General features: G+C 40.2%; 1 protein-coding gene across 2 annotated transcripts in view; it reads left to right on the top strand.

Moving 5' to 3' along the window:
• Positions 1–15,706, top strand: part of prex1 (phosphatidylinositol-3,4,5-trisphosphate-dependent Rac exchange factor 1) — a 101,714-nt gene that overhangs the window by 13,368 nt on the left and 72,640 nt on the right. For both annotated transcript variants that reach the window (XM_058084029.2, XM_058084030.2), the window contains exons 2-3: positions 10,070–10,135; positions 10,299–10,421. In XM_058084029.2, coding sequence (XP_057940012.2) covers positions 10,070–10,135; positions 10,299–10,421 — 189 coding nt within the window. The remainder of the gene's footprint in view (positions 1–10,069; positions 10,136–10,298; positions 10,422–15,706) is intronic.

Raw genomic sequence — 15,706 nt, 5'->3', positions numbered from 1 at the left:
TAACATCCCTGCATCATACCATGTGTGTATTATCCTTTAGACATGAGTAAATTAGCTTAAATGCTAACATGCTAACAGCTACCGTGCTAGCACCTAACCCTAACTCTAATAATAGCTAAACATCACAAGGAATAACAATATGGGCTTGCATTACTGAGCAAGCCCATAATAATAATGTGGTGAATACATAGATTAACAATTCAGTGTAAACAGTAAATTGCACAAATAATTTAAATAATTTTGTGTATTGTTTCATGGCTAGTTTCATTTAATGACAGATTTAGATGTTTAATGTAGTTTTTTTTGTTAGTAATTTTGCCACCAGTGTATTTATTGAATGGCCATTTTATGTAATGTATTAGCCAGGCTTTTATAATGACAACATTAGCATCCACGCAACAGGAAGGAAGTAGCGTGGTAGTAACTGGACAACATTCAAACAAGACTTCTTTGTTTAGTTGTTAGGCAATGGATAGTGCCAAAGTGCTGTTTCTCTTGGATGCTGGGTGGCAGTAGAGCTGTGAATCAGATCAGGGATCCAGGGGTAAAAGATGTCCCCCTTGTTCATTTTGGAAGTCGGGGACTCGCACTTTTTCCAAAATAAGAGGATTTCTTTATTTATTTATTTCATTTCATGCCATGCCGACCCTAGAGTGGCCCCCTAGGCCTCTGCAGAACTGCCCTGTTCCCCCCCTTTTTACTCTGGCCCAAAAGAGACCATTAATGCCTACATTGTTTTTATGTTGGATGGGAAGGGGTGGAGAGAGTGTGAGCCTCTGACGAGAGAACCCGCATACAGAATTCTTGTGGGAACTCATGGGGGTTAAAAGGGGACAGATTTGGGGAGTTCAATTATCAAACCCAAATTCAGCTCAGTGAGCATCTAAAATGGATTTTGAATAAAACATATTTATATGAAAGGCTGCACGGCGGACAAGTGGTTAGCGAGCAGACCTCACAGCGAGGACACCAGGGTTCAATTCCACCCTTGGACATCTCTGTGTGGAGTTTGCATGTTCTCCTGGTACTCCGGTTTCCTCCCACATTCCAAAAACATGCTAGGTTAATTAGCGACTCCAAATTGTCCATAGGTATGAATGTGAGTGTGAATGGTTGTTTGTCTATATGTGCCTTGTGATTGGCTGGCTGGCCACCAGTCCAGGGTGTACCCCGCCTCTCGCCCCAAGACAGCTGGGATAGGCTCCAGCACCCTTGTGAGGAAAAGCGGTAGAAAATGAATGAATAATATTATCATAATGGCTGCACAGCGGACGAGTGGTTGGCACGCATGGTCTCACAGCTAGGAGACCCAAGTTCAATTCCACCCTCGGCCATCTCTGTGTGGAGTTTGCATGTTCTCCCCGTTTTTCTCCGGGTACTCCGGTTTCCTCCCACATTCCAAAAACATGCTAGGTTAATTGGCGACTCCAAATTGTCCATAGGTATGAATGTGAGTGTGAATGGTTGTTTGTCTATATGTGCCCTGTGATTCTCAGTAAAACGATGGTGACAAAGTCTTCATCATACTAGATCAACGATAAGTCGCAGCATAAGCAACAGCGTTTCCTGTTCTTTAGTCACATTAAAGACAACAGTGAATACCTTGGCTGTCAGTTAGCGTCCCGTGATGCTAAAGGTCAAAAAAAGCGTCCTGAAGGCTGTTATGGCAGACGTGAGGGCAGCAGGCTCCTTTACCCAACGTCCAGTGGAGCAAACGCAAGGCCAAGGCTATACACGCACACACACACACACACACACACACCAGCATATGGTCCATCTGGCTCTTCACACCTTCCTGTCTGACTCCTTTTTGGGCCTGATTAATCGCATCTGACCTTTTTGACTGGAGGCCACTTTAGTTAACTTTTGTAAGACTTATGTATCAGCTGATCTTGTCTAGTATATTCTGGCGATACATTACAGTATGTATTGTAGTATTTGATAATGGTAATGGTTTTATTTCATTTGAACATGCATCAGATTACAATTGAATGCATCACATAATCAGCTCACAGTTCCACATGTCCGAAAGGAGTAGGAAGAAGCAAAGCTTATTAAATCCTACCCCTCCATCTGGTACTTTTACAATCAGTAACTGTTACATTTGTTCACTTCCTGCTTTCCTAATATAGTTTTTTATTTTATTTTATGGTAAAAGTTGAATGGATTCATTTCAAACACAAATGAGAGCATTAGTTCCCCATTCTTGTTTGTTTTTTTTTTCCCACAAAGACCTCACTTCCTGCCGTGGAACAACACTACGCTGCTGGAGGAGAGGTTTTGCTTGGTCTCGCTGTGCAAACTGTTTGTTTTCCTGCCTACCTATATGAGCTCGATTAGAAGAAACAAAAAAAAAAAGAAAAGCTTGCTTGCTCTCTTTCATGCTTCCTGTTTGCGGAAATAAGGTTTGTGCTTGCGCACTACAATCACAGTAATCAAGATCTTGTCATGAAAGTGTCCATCAAAAGTCTTCATTAGTGGTGTGTCGGTCATGAACGAACGGGTCAAAAGGACCGGGGTTCAATCCCACCCTCGGCCATCTCTGTGTGGAGAGATTGACAGACACTGTCGGTGACCTTGTTTATCCTGTTCACAAAAAAGAACTAGTTCTTTTGACCCGTTCGTTCATGACCGACACATCTTAGTCATCACGTGTTGTTGCGCTGTTGAGTCGGAACGAACGTGAACATGAGTGAACGGACTCGACACGGCTGACCGGGTCTATGCACATGGGGAGATCACAGGCTAACGACTAATTGACCGAAATGAACGGGTCTTTTGACTCAGTGAACCGTAATGATCCGGTTCGCTTTGTAGTCCCACAAAATATTGAGTTTTAGGACTACATTAACTCTTGTTTGTTTGTTTCTAGCCTTTTGGGGTCTTCATAAATGGGCTGTAGAAAATAGGACCTGAGTGAAGTTGGCCCCCCACCTCACTCAAAACTCTGGACAAATAATCTCATTTGTTTGTGCTACGTTTGTGCTGTTTTGTACAAGTAAAATGGACGCTTGTGGTGCTTTTGTTTTTGGGATATTACAATTTGTTACATAGATCAGCCAGAATGTTTGTGCAGCACAAACGTTCATTTTATCTGCACAAAACGTGCACAAAAAAATGACACCGCTTTGGTTCAATTCCGAGCATGTTGGAGGGCTGGTTATGTAAACTTAAAACGTTAATAACTCTTAAACGAAAGCAGCACAAACGTTCATTTTACCTTTTTAAAACAGCACAAACATTAATTTTACCTGCACAAAACGTGCACAAAAAAAATGACACCACTTTGGTTCAATTCCGAGCACGTTGGGGGGGTGGTTGGCTGACCTTTGGTTGACCTATACATTAAACTGTAATAGCTCAAAAACGAAAGCAGCACAAATGTTCATTTTACGTGCACAAAACAGCACAAACATTAATTTTACCTGCACAAAACGTGCACAAAAAAATGACACCACTTTGTTTCAATTCCGAGCATGTTTGGGGGGTGGGGGGTTGGCTGACCTTTGGTTGACCTATGCATTAAACTATTAAACTATAATAGCTCAAACCAAAAGCAGCACAAACGTTCATTTTACCTGCACAAAACAGCACAAACGTTCATTTTACCTGCACAAAACATGCACAAAAAATGACACCACTTTGGTTCAATTCTGAGCATGTTGGGGGGCTGGTTATGTAAACTTAAAACATTAATAACTCTTAAACGAAAGCTGCACAAACGTTCATTTTACCTGCACAAAACGTGCACAAATGACGCCATTTTGGTTCAATTCCGAGCACGTTGGGGGGGTGGTTGGCTGACCTTTGGTTGACCTATTGATTAAACTGTAATAACTAAAAAACGAAAGCAGCACAAATGTTCATTTTACCTGCACAAAACAGCACAAACGTTAATTTTACCTGCACAAAACGTGCACAAACAAATGACACCACTTTGGTTCAATTCGGGGCATGTTGGGGGGCTGGTTATGTAAACTTAAAACATTAATAACTCTTAAACGAAAGCTGCACAAACGTTCATTTTACCTGCACAAAACGTGCACAAATGACACCATTTTGGTTCAATTCCGAGCACGTTGGGTGGGTTGGCTGACCTATTGATTAAACTGTAATAACTAAAAAACTAAAGCAGCGCAAATCTTCATTTTACCTGCACAAAACAGCACAAACGTAGCACAAACAAATGAGCAAATTCAAGTAGAAGCGGTGTAAATGGCCTGGATTTTTGTTTCTGCTGGATTCGTCGCCATTCCCCTTCTCCCACCGCGCAATTCAACTTCTGTCTTCTTCACATTCGACGTCTTTGGCCGTGAATGAGTTAATATAGTCTATTGCTGCAATCGCAGTGACACAGCAAGTGGGCAGTTTCACAATTGACAAAGTGTTGCTAACCTAAGATGCATTCATCTCCGCTGAAAAGTGACCTACTTTTTGTCAGCTTCTCGTCATGTGAGGGACCGCTGCTCTGCATTCTGCGTGATATCTCCACAAAGATCATGTTATATTCAAACCTCTTCTTGATTTAAGTGTGAAAAACACTCTTGCACAACAGCTTCTCGGTTAGAGGAAGTGGGGAAGTGGCGGCGATGGTGAGAATTGCAGCAGAAAAAGACGATATGGGATTGTTCGTAGAATAACTCTTTTGAGTCATGGCTAGAAATGACTCATTAACAGTTCAATTAACTCTTTAGTATTCATTCATTTTCTACTGCTTATCCTCATGAGGGTTGCAGGGGGTGCTGGAGCCTATCCCAGCTGTCTTCGGGCGAGAGGCGGGGTACACCCTGGACTGGTCGCCAGCCAGCCAATCACAGGGCACATATAGACAAACAACCATTCACACTCACATTTATACCTATGGACAATTTGGAGTCGCTAATTAACCTAGCATGTTTTTTGGAATGTGGGAGGAAACCAGAGTACCTGGAGAACGGGGAGCACGGGGAGAACATGCAAACTTCCGAGGGGGGAATTGAACCCTGGTCTGCGCGCTAACCACTCAACCACCGTGCAGCCCTATGATTCATCTTAATATACAGTATGTTTTTTTTCCTGTACCCGCATGCACAAAGATGGCCGAGGGTGGAATTGAACTCGGGTCTCCTCGCTGTGTGGCCTGCCTATTATAGTATTTATCAACAATTTCAAATAAGTGTCAGAGGTTTATAAGAGCTTTTAGTAAGCCCTCCTGGGAACACACCCTTTTTGTGTGTCTGTGGAGCTAATGCTAATGTGTCCGCTTTTGAGGTTGTGGCTTTTTATGGCGTCACGAAAGGAAAACCTCCTTCCTTGTGGACATGATAGAAAAATGGAAAAAGAACCAAAACTGATTAATGCCCCAAATTAGGGGCGCCATTTTGTGCGTCTGTGGCTTTAATATAGCTAAGTCCTCAATTCAAATTCATCACCTGCAAAACCGAAATGGCCGACTCCCTGTGCCTTTGTCAACATAGCTGCTTATACTCACAAGTATACATTAACTCACCAAATTTAGTGAGTATTCGTTTTACGTTAGCGACCTAGCATAACCAAAACTTCATAGCGCACGCAGAGCTAGTTACAAGCTAAGATACAAGATTGTGAAAATATTACTTTTAAACAGCTGATCTACTAAAGCCAGTCACACAAAATGGTGGAAGGCTTCATTACACATCTTAAACTGATTAATGCCCCAAATTAGGGGCGCCATTTTGTGCGTCTGTGCCTTTAATATAGCTAAGTCCTCAATTCAAATTCATCACCTGCAAACCAAAATGGCCGACTCCCTGTGCCTTTGCCAACATACTGTAGCTGCTTATACTCACCAGTATACATTAACTCACCAAATTTAGTGAGTATTCGTTTTACGCTAGCGACCTAGCATAACCAAAACTTCATAGCGCATGTAGAGCTAGTTTAAAATACAGGATTGTGAAAATACTGCTTTTAAACAGCTGATCTACTAAAGCCAGTCACACAAAATGGTGGAAGGCTTCATTACACATCTTAAACGGATTAATGCCCCAAATTAGGGCGCCATTTTGTGCGTCTGTGGTTTTAATATAGCTAAGTCCTCAATTCAAATTCATCACCTAACCAAAACTTCATAGTGCATGTAGAGCTAGTTTAAAATACAGGATTGTGAAAATACTGCTTTTAAACAGCTGATCTACTAAAGCCAGTCACACAAAATGGTGGCCGGAGAAAGTGTGACTATTCTCTCTAAACGAACCTGTGTGCTTTTGTTATGGAACAATGATAACAGCCAACACAAGGCTCGGGTTAAGAAGGTCGCGTTTCGTACCGGACTGAAAGGCTGTCTTTGTTGCTCCGTCCCACCGCTGTAATTTCCCCTCCCTCTTGTCGCCACATCTGTGCTGCACATTGACAACCACATGGATGTGATATTTTTTTTTTTAGTTTTGTTAACATATTATCTTTTATCGGTTCATTTGTGCGCTCTTAAAATCCCCTAACACCAGCATCTCTAGTCTTGGCAGTGAGCATCCTCTCACTTGACTGAACCCTTCACTGTGGACGTGTGACAAATTGCCATATGGGCAAAATAATTAGTGTACGCCTCAAGCACAAGTACAGAACAGTAGCTCTCCCTCGAACACCCCCTTTAAAAAAAAAAAAAAAAAAAAACAACCACTGATTTCCTTTATTGCTGTTTTTAATTAGGAAAGAGGCACTCCACTGCTCTCACGTTCTATTTTGGTTTCATTGGAAATGACATTACTGCGTATATGTTATTCTAAGTGTCAGCGATGGTGTAACTTACGCTTACTTTATTTTTGTGTGCTTTTATACTGTTTTACTGGAGTTGACTTGACTTAAAAGAAAAAACATTTAGCCTAAAATGACAGAAAGCGTGCTACAGCGGTTTGTACGAAACCGTGTTTCCACAAATTTGTTGACTTGAATGTGGTTTGGGATGGTTAACCGATTGGCCGACAGACAATGGAACACCAGGAAGTGATTTTTAGGGACACAAAATGTAAAGCAGGTGCCAAATTTTTACCCACAAGTGTAAATACAAGCTTTTTCCTCCAAAGAAAGTGCACTTTTTTGGGGAATTTTACCCATCATCCAAAATCCTTTTGAGACATGAGCATTTCTGTGTGTTATAAAGGTATACAAACAGCTAAAACCACGCATCTAAGAATGCACGTAATGGCAAATGTGCTACAGCGGTCTGTATGAAACCATGTTTCCACCAATAAATTGACTTGAGTGTGGTTTGGGATGGTTAACCGATTGGCCGACAGATAATGGAACACCAGGAAGTGATTTTTCGGGACACAAAATGTAAAGCAGGTGCCAAATTTTTACCCACAAGTATAAATACAAGCTTTTTCCTCCAGGGAAAGTGCACTTTTTTTAGGAATTTTCCCCATCATCCAAAATCCTTTTGAGACATGAGCACTTCTGTGCGTTATAAAGGTATATAAACAGCTAAAACCACGCATCTAAGAATGCACGTAATGGGAAATGTGCTACAGCGGTCTGTATGAAACCATGTTTCCACCAATAAATTGACTTGAGTGTGGTTTGGGATGGTTAACCGATTGGCCGACAGATAATGGAACACCAGGAAGTGATTTTTAGGGACACAAAATGTAAAGCAGGTGCCAAATTTTTACCCACAAGTGTAAATACAAGCTTTTTCCTCCAAAGAAAGTGCACTTTTTTGGGGAATTTTACCCATCATCCAAAATCCTTTTGAGACATGAGCATTTCTGTGTGTTATAAAGGTATATAAACAGCTAAAACCACGCATCTAAGAATGCACGTAATGGGAAATGTGCTACAGCGGTCTGTATGAAACCATGTTTCCACCAATTAATTGACTTGAGTGTGGTCTTTTGGAGATATGAGCACTTCTGTGCGTTATAAAGGTATACAAACAGCTAAAACCACGCATCTAAGAATGCATGTAATGGGAAATGTGCTACAGCGGTCTGTATGAAACCGTGTTTTTTACCAATTAGTTGACTTGAGTGTGGTATGGGATGGTTAACGGATTGGCCGACAGACAATGGAACACCAGGAAGTAATTTTTAGGGACACAAAATGTAAAGCACGTGCCAAATTTTTTACCCACCAGTATAAATACAAGCTTTTTCCCACTAGGGAAAGTACACTTTTTTGGGAATTTTCCCCATCATCCACAATCCTTTTTGAGACATGAGCACTTCTGTGCGTTATAAAGCTATACAAACAGCTAAAACCACACATCTAAGAATGCACATAATGGGAAATGTGCTACAGCGGTCTGTATGAAACCATGTTTCCACCAATTAATTGACTTGAGTGTGGTCTTTTTGAGATATGAGCACTTCTGTGCGTTATAAAGGTATATAAACAGCTAAAACCACGCATCTAAGAATGCATGTAATGGGAAATGTGCTACAGCGGTCTGTATGAAACCGTGTTTTTTACCAATTAGTTGACTTGAGTGTGGTATGGGATGGTTAACGGATTGGCCGACAGACAATGGAACACCAGGAAGTGATTTTTAGGGACACAAAATGTAAAGCACGTGCCAAATTTTTTACCCACGAGTATAAATACAAGCTTTTTCCCACTAGGGAAAGTACACTTTTTTGGGAATTTTCCCCATCATCCACAATCCTTTTGAGACATGAGGACTTCTGTGCGTTACAAAGGTATATAAACAGCTAAAACCACGCATCTAAGAATGCAAATAATGAAAAACGTGCTGTCACAAAGGCGAGGTCCCGGCCCTTAGCAACCAACTGCAACACCATTCATTACAGCGGGAAGTAAGATGAGGAAGAGTTTTATATCCGGTGGTTTTGGGAATTACATTTCTGCATCGTTCCTTTCTTTTTCCAGACGGTGGGTATCCGGATGTGGAAAGTCAGATGGGTGCACTGTAGGTTAAGACCTGCTAGATAAGGGGTAATAGACAGCAAAATGGAGAAGAGTTTCTAGAAGAAAAAGATACACATCCCCTTTTTTTTTTTTTTTTCCTCACTGTTTGGTCTTGTTTTGCGTGCCGGCGTCGCCATTGGTCGGCATGCAAAAAAATCCAAACATGAAAGTGTGCATTTGCAGCGTGGCCTCGCTTGGCCTCAACTTGTTGTTGTCGTCTTAGGGCAGTTAAGACAGCCGAGTGGTTCTTGTTTTTCAACATGCAGCAGAGCTGTAAATCAAGCATTTATCTGCGGGTGCCTTTCATACAGAACCAGCAGGTCGACTATAATCTATGTTAATATGTTAATAGCTTGAGTTCAGTATTTTTTTTTCAAATTCTGTTCTGTCCTGGGCCCCTTTTTTAGATGCCCTAAGTCTCCTCTTGGATAAAACACATCCTTCTTTTTCATTGTTGTTGTTGTTCCACACATGATTCATCTTCATTCATTTTCTACCGCTTATCCTTATTCGGGGTGCTGGAGCCTATCCCAGCTGTATTCGGGCGAGAGGCGGGGTACACCCTGGACTGATCACCAGCCAATCACAGGGCACATATAGACAAACAACCATTCACACTCACATTCATACCTATGGACAATTTGGAGTCGCTAATTAACCTAGCATGTTTTTGGAATGTGGGAGGAAACCGGAGTATCTGGAGAAAACCCACGCATGCACCGGGAGAACATGCAAACTCCACACAGAGATGGCCGAGGGTGGAATTGAACTCAGGTCTCCTAGCTGTGAAGCCTGCATGCTAACCACTTATTCACCGTGCAGCCCACTGAGACAACAAAAATGATTCATTCATTCATTCATTTTCTATCGCTTATCCTCACAAGGGTCTTGGGGGTGCTGGAGCCTATCCCAGCTGTCTTCGGACGAGAGGCGGGGTACAACCTGGACTGGTCGCCAGCCAATCACAGGGCACATATAGACAAACAACCATTCACACTCACATTCATACCTATGGACAATTTGGAGTCGCCGATTAACCTAGCATGTTTTTGGAATGTGGGAGGAAACTTCTGAGGGGGGAATTGAACCCTGATCTCCTAGCTGTGAGGTCTGCGCGCTAACCACTCGACCGCCGTGCAACCCTATGATTCATCTTAACATCCAGTATGTTTTTGTTCCTCCTCAGGCGTTTTTGGACAGAATCAGGGAAACGGCAGATGGCCAACAGTGCCTCTCACCTGAACATGTCAAGGTAAGACAAAGACTTCTAAATTATCACTTCATTTTCGGAAAGTGAATTAGGATTGTCCCTCATCCCGCATCCATCTGCTACACCTAACTTCCTTCCTTTGCCCTTTATCTCTCCCCTTCCTCGATACCTCCACCCCCCCCCCCCCCCCCTCTACTGTTTATAGATTTTGTTTTCCAACATTGAGGACATCCTGGAATTGCACAAAGAGGTGTTGTCGTCGGTGGACGCCGTCCTGCAGCCTGAACCCCAGCCTCACCACGCGCTGGGACACGTGTTTCTCCAATTTGTAAGTCCAATCAATGAAATGAGTTGAATCCATGCAGACCTCGACATGGACAGCATTGTTCTGCTCCATACGCTCATTGTCATGGAAACGGTTTACAACATTCATTGAGAGATAAACAGTATTTAGTCCGATGTCCATCCTGGCTAAACATTCTTGTTTTATTTTTTTTCATCCCATCCATGCTGCTTTGCACCCCACCCTAGCCACCACCACCACCACCACCACCCCCAACCCACCATTCCCCTCTCTTTGAACTCATGTGGCCTCTTGAGGACAAACAAAGAAGTCTCTGTGTCCGCTAGAGGAAGAGGCGCTGTGTCAGTCTTGCGAGTGGACAATGGCTTTCTGCTTCTCGCACTCCCAGCATCTCCAGCCGCTCCCTCGTCCCTCTCCTCAATCGGGGTCTCACTTTGACCATCTATTTTCAGTTAAAGTTCACTTTTTTTTACCGAGATCTGCTGCTGTGATGCTGCAGCTTTCGCAAGATTGCAGCGGGATAATTGTGTGAAAAAGAGCCGTATTTTGACGTGATAGCTGTAAAGTAGTAGGCGTGTTAGCGCAGAAGATTTTCGCACTTATGTGAGCACTTCAAACTAACTTAAATCACCTTTCACGTGGCATCTTTCTGTTCACAAGGCATGGACATTCAGTTTGCCAAGTCAGAGTTTTACCCAAAGATTCTCTATATGCCTGGAGTGTTGCTGTTTTTAAGAACCTATTATTACAACACTAGTCAAAGATCCTCTATGTGACAGGAGCACTCTGCTATTTTTAAGAACCTGTTGTTACAAAAACAGTAGTCAAAGATCCTCTATGTGACAGGAGCACTCTGCTATTTTTAAGAACCTGTTGTTACAAAAACAGTAGTCAAAGATCCTCTATGTGAGAGGAGCACTCTGCTATTTTTAAGAACCTATTGTTACAGAAACACCAGTCAAAGATCCTCTATGTGACAGGAGCACTCTATTTTTAAGAACCTATTGTTACAGAAACACCAGTCAAAGATCCTCTATGTGACAGGAGCACTCTGCTATTTTTAAGAACCTATTATTACATAAACACTAGTCAAAGATCCTCTATGTGACAGGAGCACTCTGCTATTTTTAAGAACCAATTGTTACAAAAACACTAGTCAAAGATCCTCTATGTGACAGGACCACTCTGCTATTTTTAAGAACCTATTATTCCAAAAACACTAGTTAAAGATCCTCTATATGACAGAAGCACTCTATTTTTAAGAACCCACTGTTACAAAAACAGTAGTCAAAGATCCTCTATAAGACAGTAGCACTCTATTTTTAAGAACCTATTGTTACAAAAACACTAGTCAAAGATCCTCTATGTGACAGGAGCACTCTGCTATTTTTAAGAACCTATTATTACAAAAACACTAGTCAAAGATCCTCTATATGACAGGAGCACTCTGCTATTTTTAAGAACCTGTTGTTACAAAAACAGTAGTCAAAGATCCTCTATAAGACAGGAGCATTTTATTTTTAAGAACCTATTGTTACAAAACACTAGTCAAAGATCCTCTATATGACAGGAGCACTATTTTTAAGAACCTATTATTACAAAAACACTAGTCAAAGATCCTCTATGTGACAGAAGCACTCTGCTATTTTTAAGAACCTAAACACTAGTCAAAGATCCTTTATATGACAGGAGCACTCTATTTTTAAGAAGCTATTGTTACAAAAACACTAGTCAAAGATCCTCTATATGCCTGGATTGTTGTTGTTTTTAGGTGCCTACTGCAAAAACCTGAATGGACTGAATGGAAAAAAATGACAGTCAAAGATCCTCTATATGACTAGAGTGCTTTGCTGTTTTTAGTGATCTGTTATGTTAGATATGCTACGATGCAGTAACAAAAAGTCACGGTCATCATGTGTGACATATATAGCTATCTTTTGCATACTGAGAGCACTTTCGCTGCTGTGGAATTGGCTCATCAAAATGAGACCTTCACACATGTGCTTGAGACGTCACGGTCATTCAGTCTGTCAGGGTGGAGAATTGATTACAGAGCAGCGAGGAGGTGGGCGGTGGGACTCGACACGTTTTTTCCATCACTGTGTGGTCAGACTGGGGAGACACCGAGGTCACACTGTGGACGCTTGGAACTCAAATCTCTCATTTCAAACTCCAGTCGTATCACCTTCAGTGGGCCTCAGTTTCATAGTATGGATTTTTTTCAGTCAATAGTAAGGAATTATATATAATTGTTTTAATCATGTGTGTTATATCTTAAGAAAAACAGTAGGCTAGATCTTCCAGCATCTGCACCTATTCCAGCATTTTTGGGGGGGATTTCGGATTACATGTTAAAAAAGAAACACAACAACAACATATGCACACAGACACACACCAAAAGGTGGGCAGCCACAGAGCTCCCAGCCACCCCAGTCGGTAAGCCCCACGAGAGGAGACACCCCAGCCCCCAACCGAGAAAAGCCCCCAGCGCAGAGAGCCCCCCCACTGAGGAAACACTGAATATATGGGAATAAAAAATATAAAAACATAAAAAAATAAGAATATAGAAAGTATATAATAATGACATAAATAATGTATATAATATAATGTAAATAATGACACAAAAAGTCAAATATATAAGAAAATTAATAAAAAAACTAAAATAAGCATGTATAAAAATATAAAAACACTTGGTTAAGATCCAAAACAAAAGATTTGAACAAAAGATTAAAACATATAAAAACATAAAAAATAAGAATATAGAAAGTATATATAGAAATAATGACATAAAAAGTAAAATATATAAGAAAATTAATAAAAAAAACTAAAATAAGCATGTATAAAAATATAAAAACACTTGGTTAAGATCCAAAACAAAAGATTTGAACAAAAGATTAAAACATATAAAAACATAAAAAATAAGAATATAGAAAGTATAGATAGAAATAATGACATAAAAAGTAAAATATATAAGAACATTAATAAAAAACTAAAATAAGCATGTATAAAAAATATAAAAACATTTGGTTAAGATCCAAAACAAAAGATTTGAACAAAAGATTAAAAAATATAAAAACCTAAAAAATAAGAATATAGAAAGTATATATAGAAATAATTACATAAAAAGTAAAATATATAAGAACATTATTAAAAAACTGAAATAAGCATGTATAAAAATATAAAAACACTTGGTTAAGATCCAAAACAAAAGGTATAAGGTATAAAATAACCATTACATAAAAGTCAAGTTCAAAGGTTAAAAAAAAAAAGAATATACTAAACAGTAATAATAATAAAAGCCAAATTAAATCGGTGGGTCTTGAACCTATTTTTAAAAATCTCAACGTTCTCTACGACCCCCAGGTCCTCCGGCAGGCTGTTCCACAAACGAAAACGGTCTGTTTTGATTTATTCCAGCCACAACCAATTTAAATAAAGATTTGTTGTCATATGACAAGAAACAAGCTAACCACTGTATTGTATATGTATTTCTTTATGTCTTTATGTGCCTTGTGATTGGCCGGCAACCAGTCCCCGCCTCTCACCCAAATTCAGCTGTAGGCTGTAGCTCACCCGTCACCCTAATGAGGGCAATCTGTACAGTAATGTAATATAATTGCTCCAGTTAACCTCCACCTTCTTATAGTCCGGGGGGGGGGGGGCAAATTAGCACCAGAACAACTATACCAGTAGCCAGCCTCGGGCCTTACCAATATCACAACTCTGTTGTATATTATACTTAATAAATGGTAATGCTTTTATTTTATTTGAACATGCATCCGATTACAATTGAATGCATCCCATAATCAGTTCACAGTTCCACATGTCCAAAAGGAGTAGGAAGAAGCAAAGCTTATTAAATCCTACCCCCTCCATCTGGTACTTTTACAATCAGTAACTGTTACATTTGTTCACTTCCTGCTTTCCATAACACGGTTTAAGGTTGTGTTTTATTTATTTATTTATTTTAAATAATGTACCTGGTACCGAAGTACGAGGTGATATGACCATACAAAAATGTTCAAAGAATGTTTTTAGAGCTGCAAGGATTAATGGATTATTAATCGACCGCTATTTTTGTAATTGTTTGTCGTTTCATTTAAAAATATACTTAAATATCGGAATATATTGATATTTTTTTGCCTCGTTTTGATATCTTGTGTAGCAAACTCTTACCATGTGTACACACTCAAGGATTAATGGATTATTAATCGATAATCCAATTAATCGACCACTATTTTTGTAATTGTTTGTCGTTTCATTTAAAAATATACTTAAATATCGGAATATATTGATATTTTTTGCCTCGTTTTGTTATCTTGTGTCGCAAACTCAAGGATTAATGGATTATTAATCGATAATCCAATTAATCGACCACTATTTTTGTAATTGTTTGTCGTTTCATTTAAAAATATACTTAAATATCGGAATATATTGATATTTTTGCCTCGTTTTGATATCTTGTGAAGCAAATCAGTACAGTGTACGTAAGAATGTTGTATATGGGGGGGCGGGGGTTCGTACATTTATGGACAACTCTTACCATGTGTACACACTCAAGGATTAATGGATTATTAATCTATAATCCAATTAATCAACCACTATTTTTGTAATTGTTTGTCGTTTCATTTAAAAATATACTTAAATATCGGAATATATTGATATTTTTGCCTCGTTTTGATATCTTGTGAAACAAACCAGTAAGAACTTTGTAGGGGGGGGGGTGCGTACATTTATGGACAACTCTTACCATATGTGTACACACTCAACCTAGTGGTAGAATAGTGAAAGTACAAGTCGCTATAGCCGGGCTGGTCTCATCTTGTGTTGTCACCCCCCCCCCCCTCTGTTTATTCTCATCTACTTAAATTTTGGTGTCCGAGATTTTGGGGAGGGAAAAAGTTCATTCATGCATTCTTAAAGGGATTGCTGCTAAGAGGCGGAAATTAAAAATGTGTGTTTTTTTAAAAAATCCGATTAATCGGGAAAAAAAAACCCGCAACCGATTAATCAGTTCTTACAATTATCGCAACCAGGTTTTTTCCTTTTCACTTTGTCTTGTACTCCAACCTTCTGTAGGGAATTTATGTGAGGTATGGTGTAAAATGGGTATATTTTTTTGCAGGAATAGGTCGATTGTGATTGTGTTGTTCTTTGTGGGGGGGGTGGGGTTTGAGCTTCCCCTCCATTGTTGCTACATATCCATTACACTTCCCTCTGCAGCCCGTGACCTTTTGTCACCCTTCCTCAGTGCCGCTCGCTCTCAGCCAATTGGTGGTGTCTGCAGTGTCTGGCACCCTCTGGCCCCG

This window comes from Doryrhamphus excisus, linkage group LG17 (genome assembly GCF_037039965.1).
Source record: "Doryrhamphus excisus strain RoL-2023G ecotype Guam linkage group LG17, RoL_Dexc_Guam_v1.1, whole genome shotgun sequence".
NCBI classification, from domain to species: domain Eukaryota; kingdom Metazoa; phylum Chordata; class Actinopteri; order Syngnathiformes; family Syngnathidae; genus Doryrhamphus; species Doryrhamphus excisus.
Note: the sequence above shows the minus strand (reverse complement) of the source record. Positions and strands in the feature narration are given on the sequence as shown.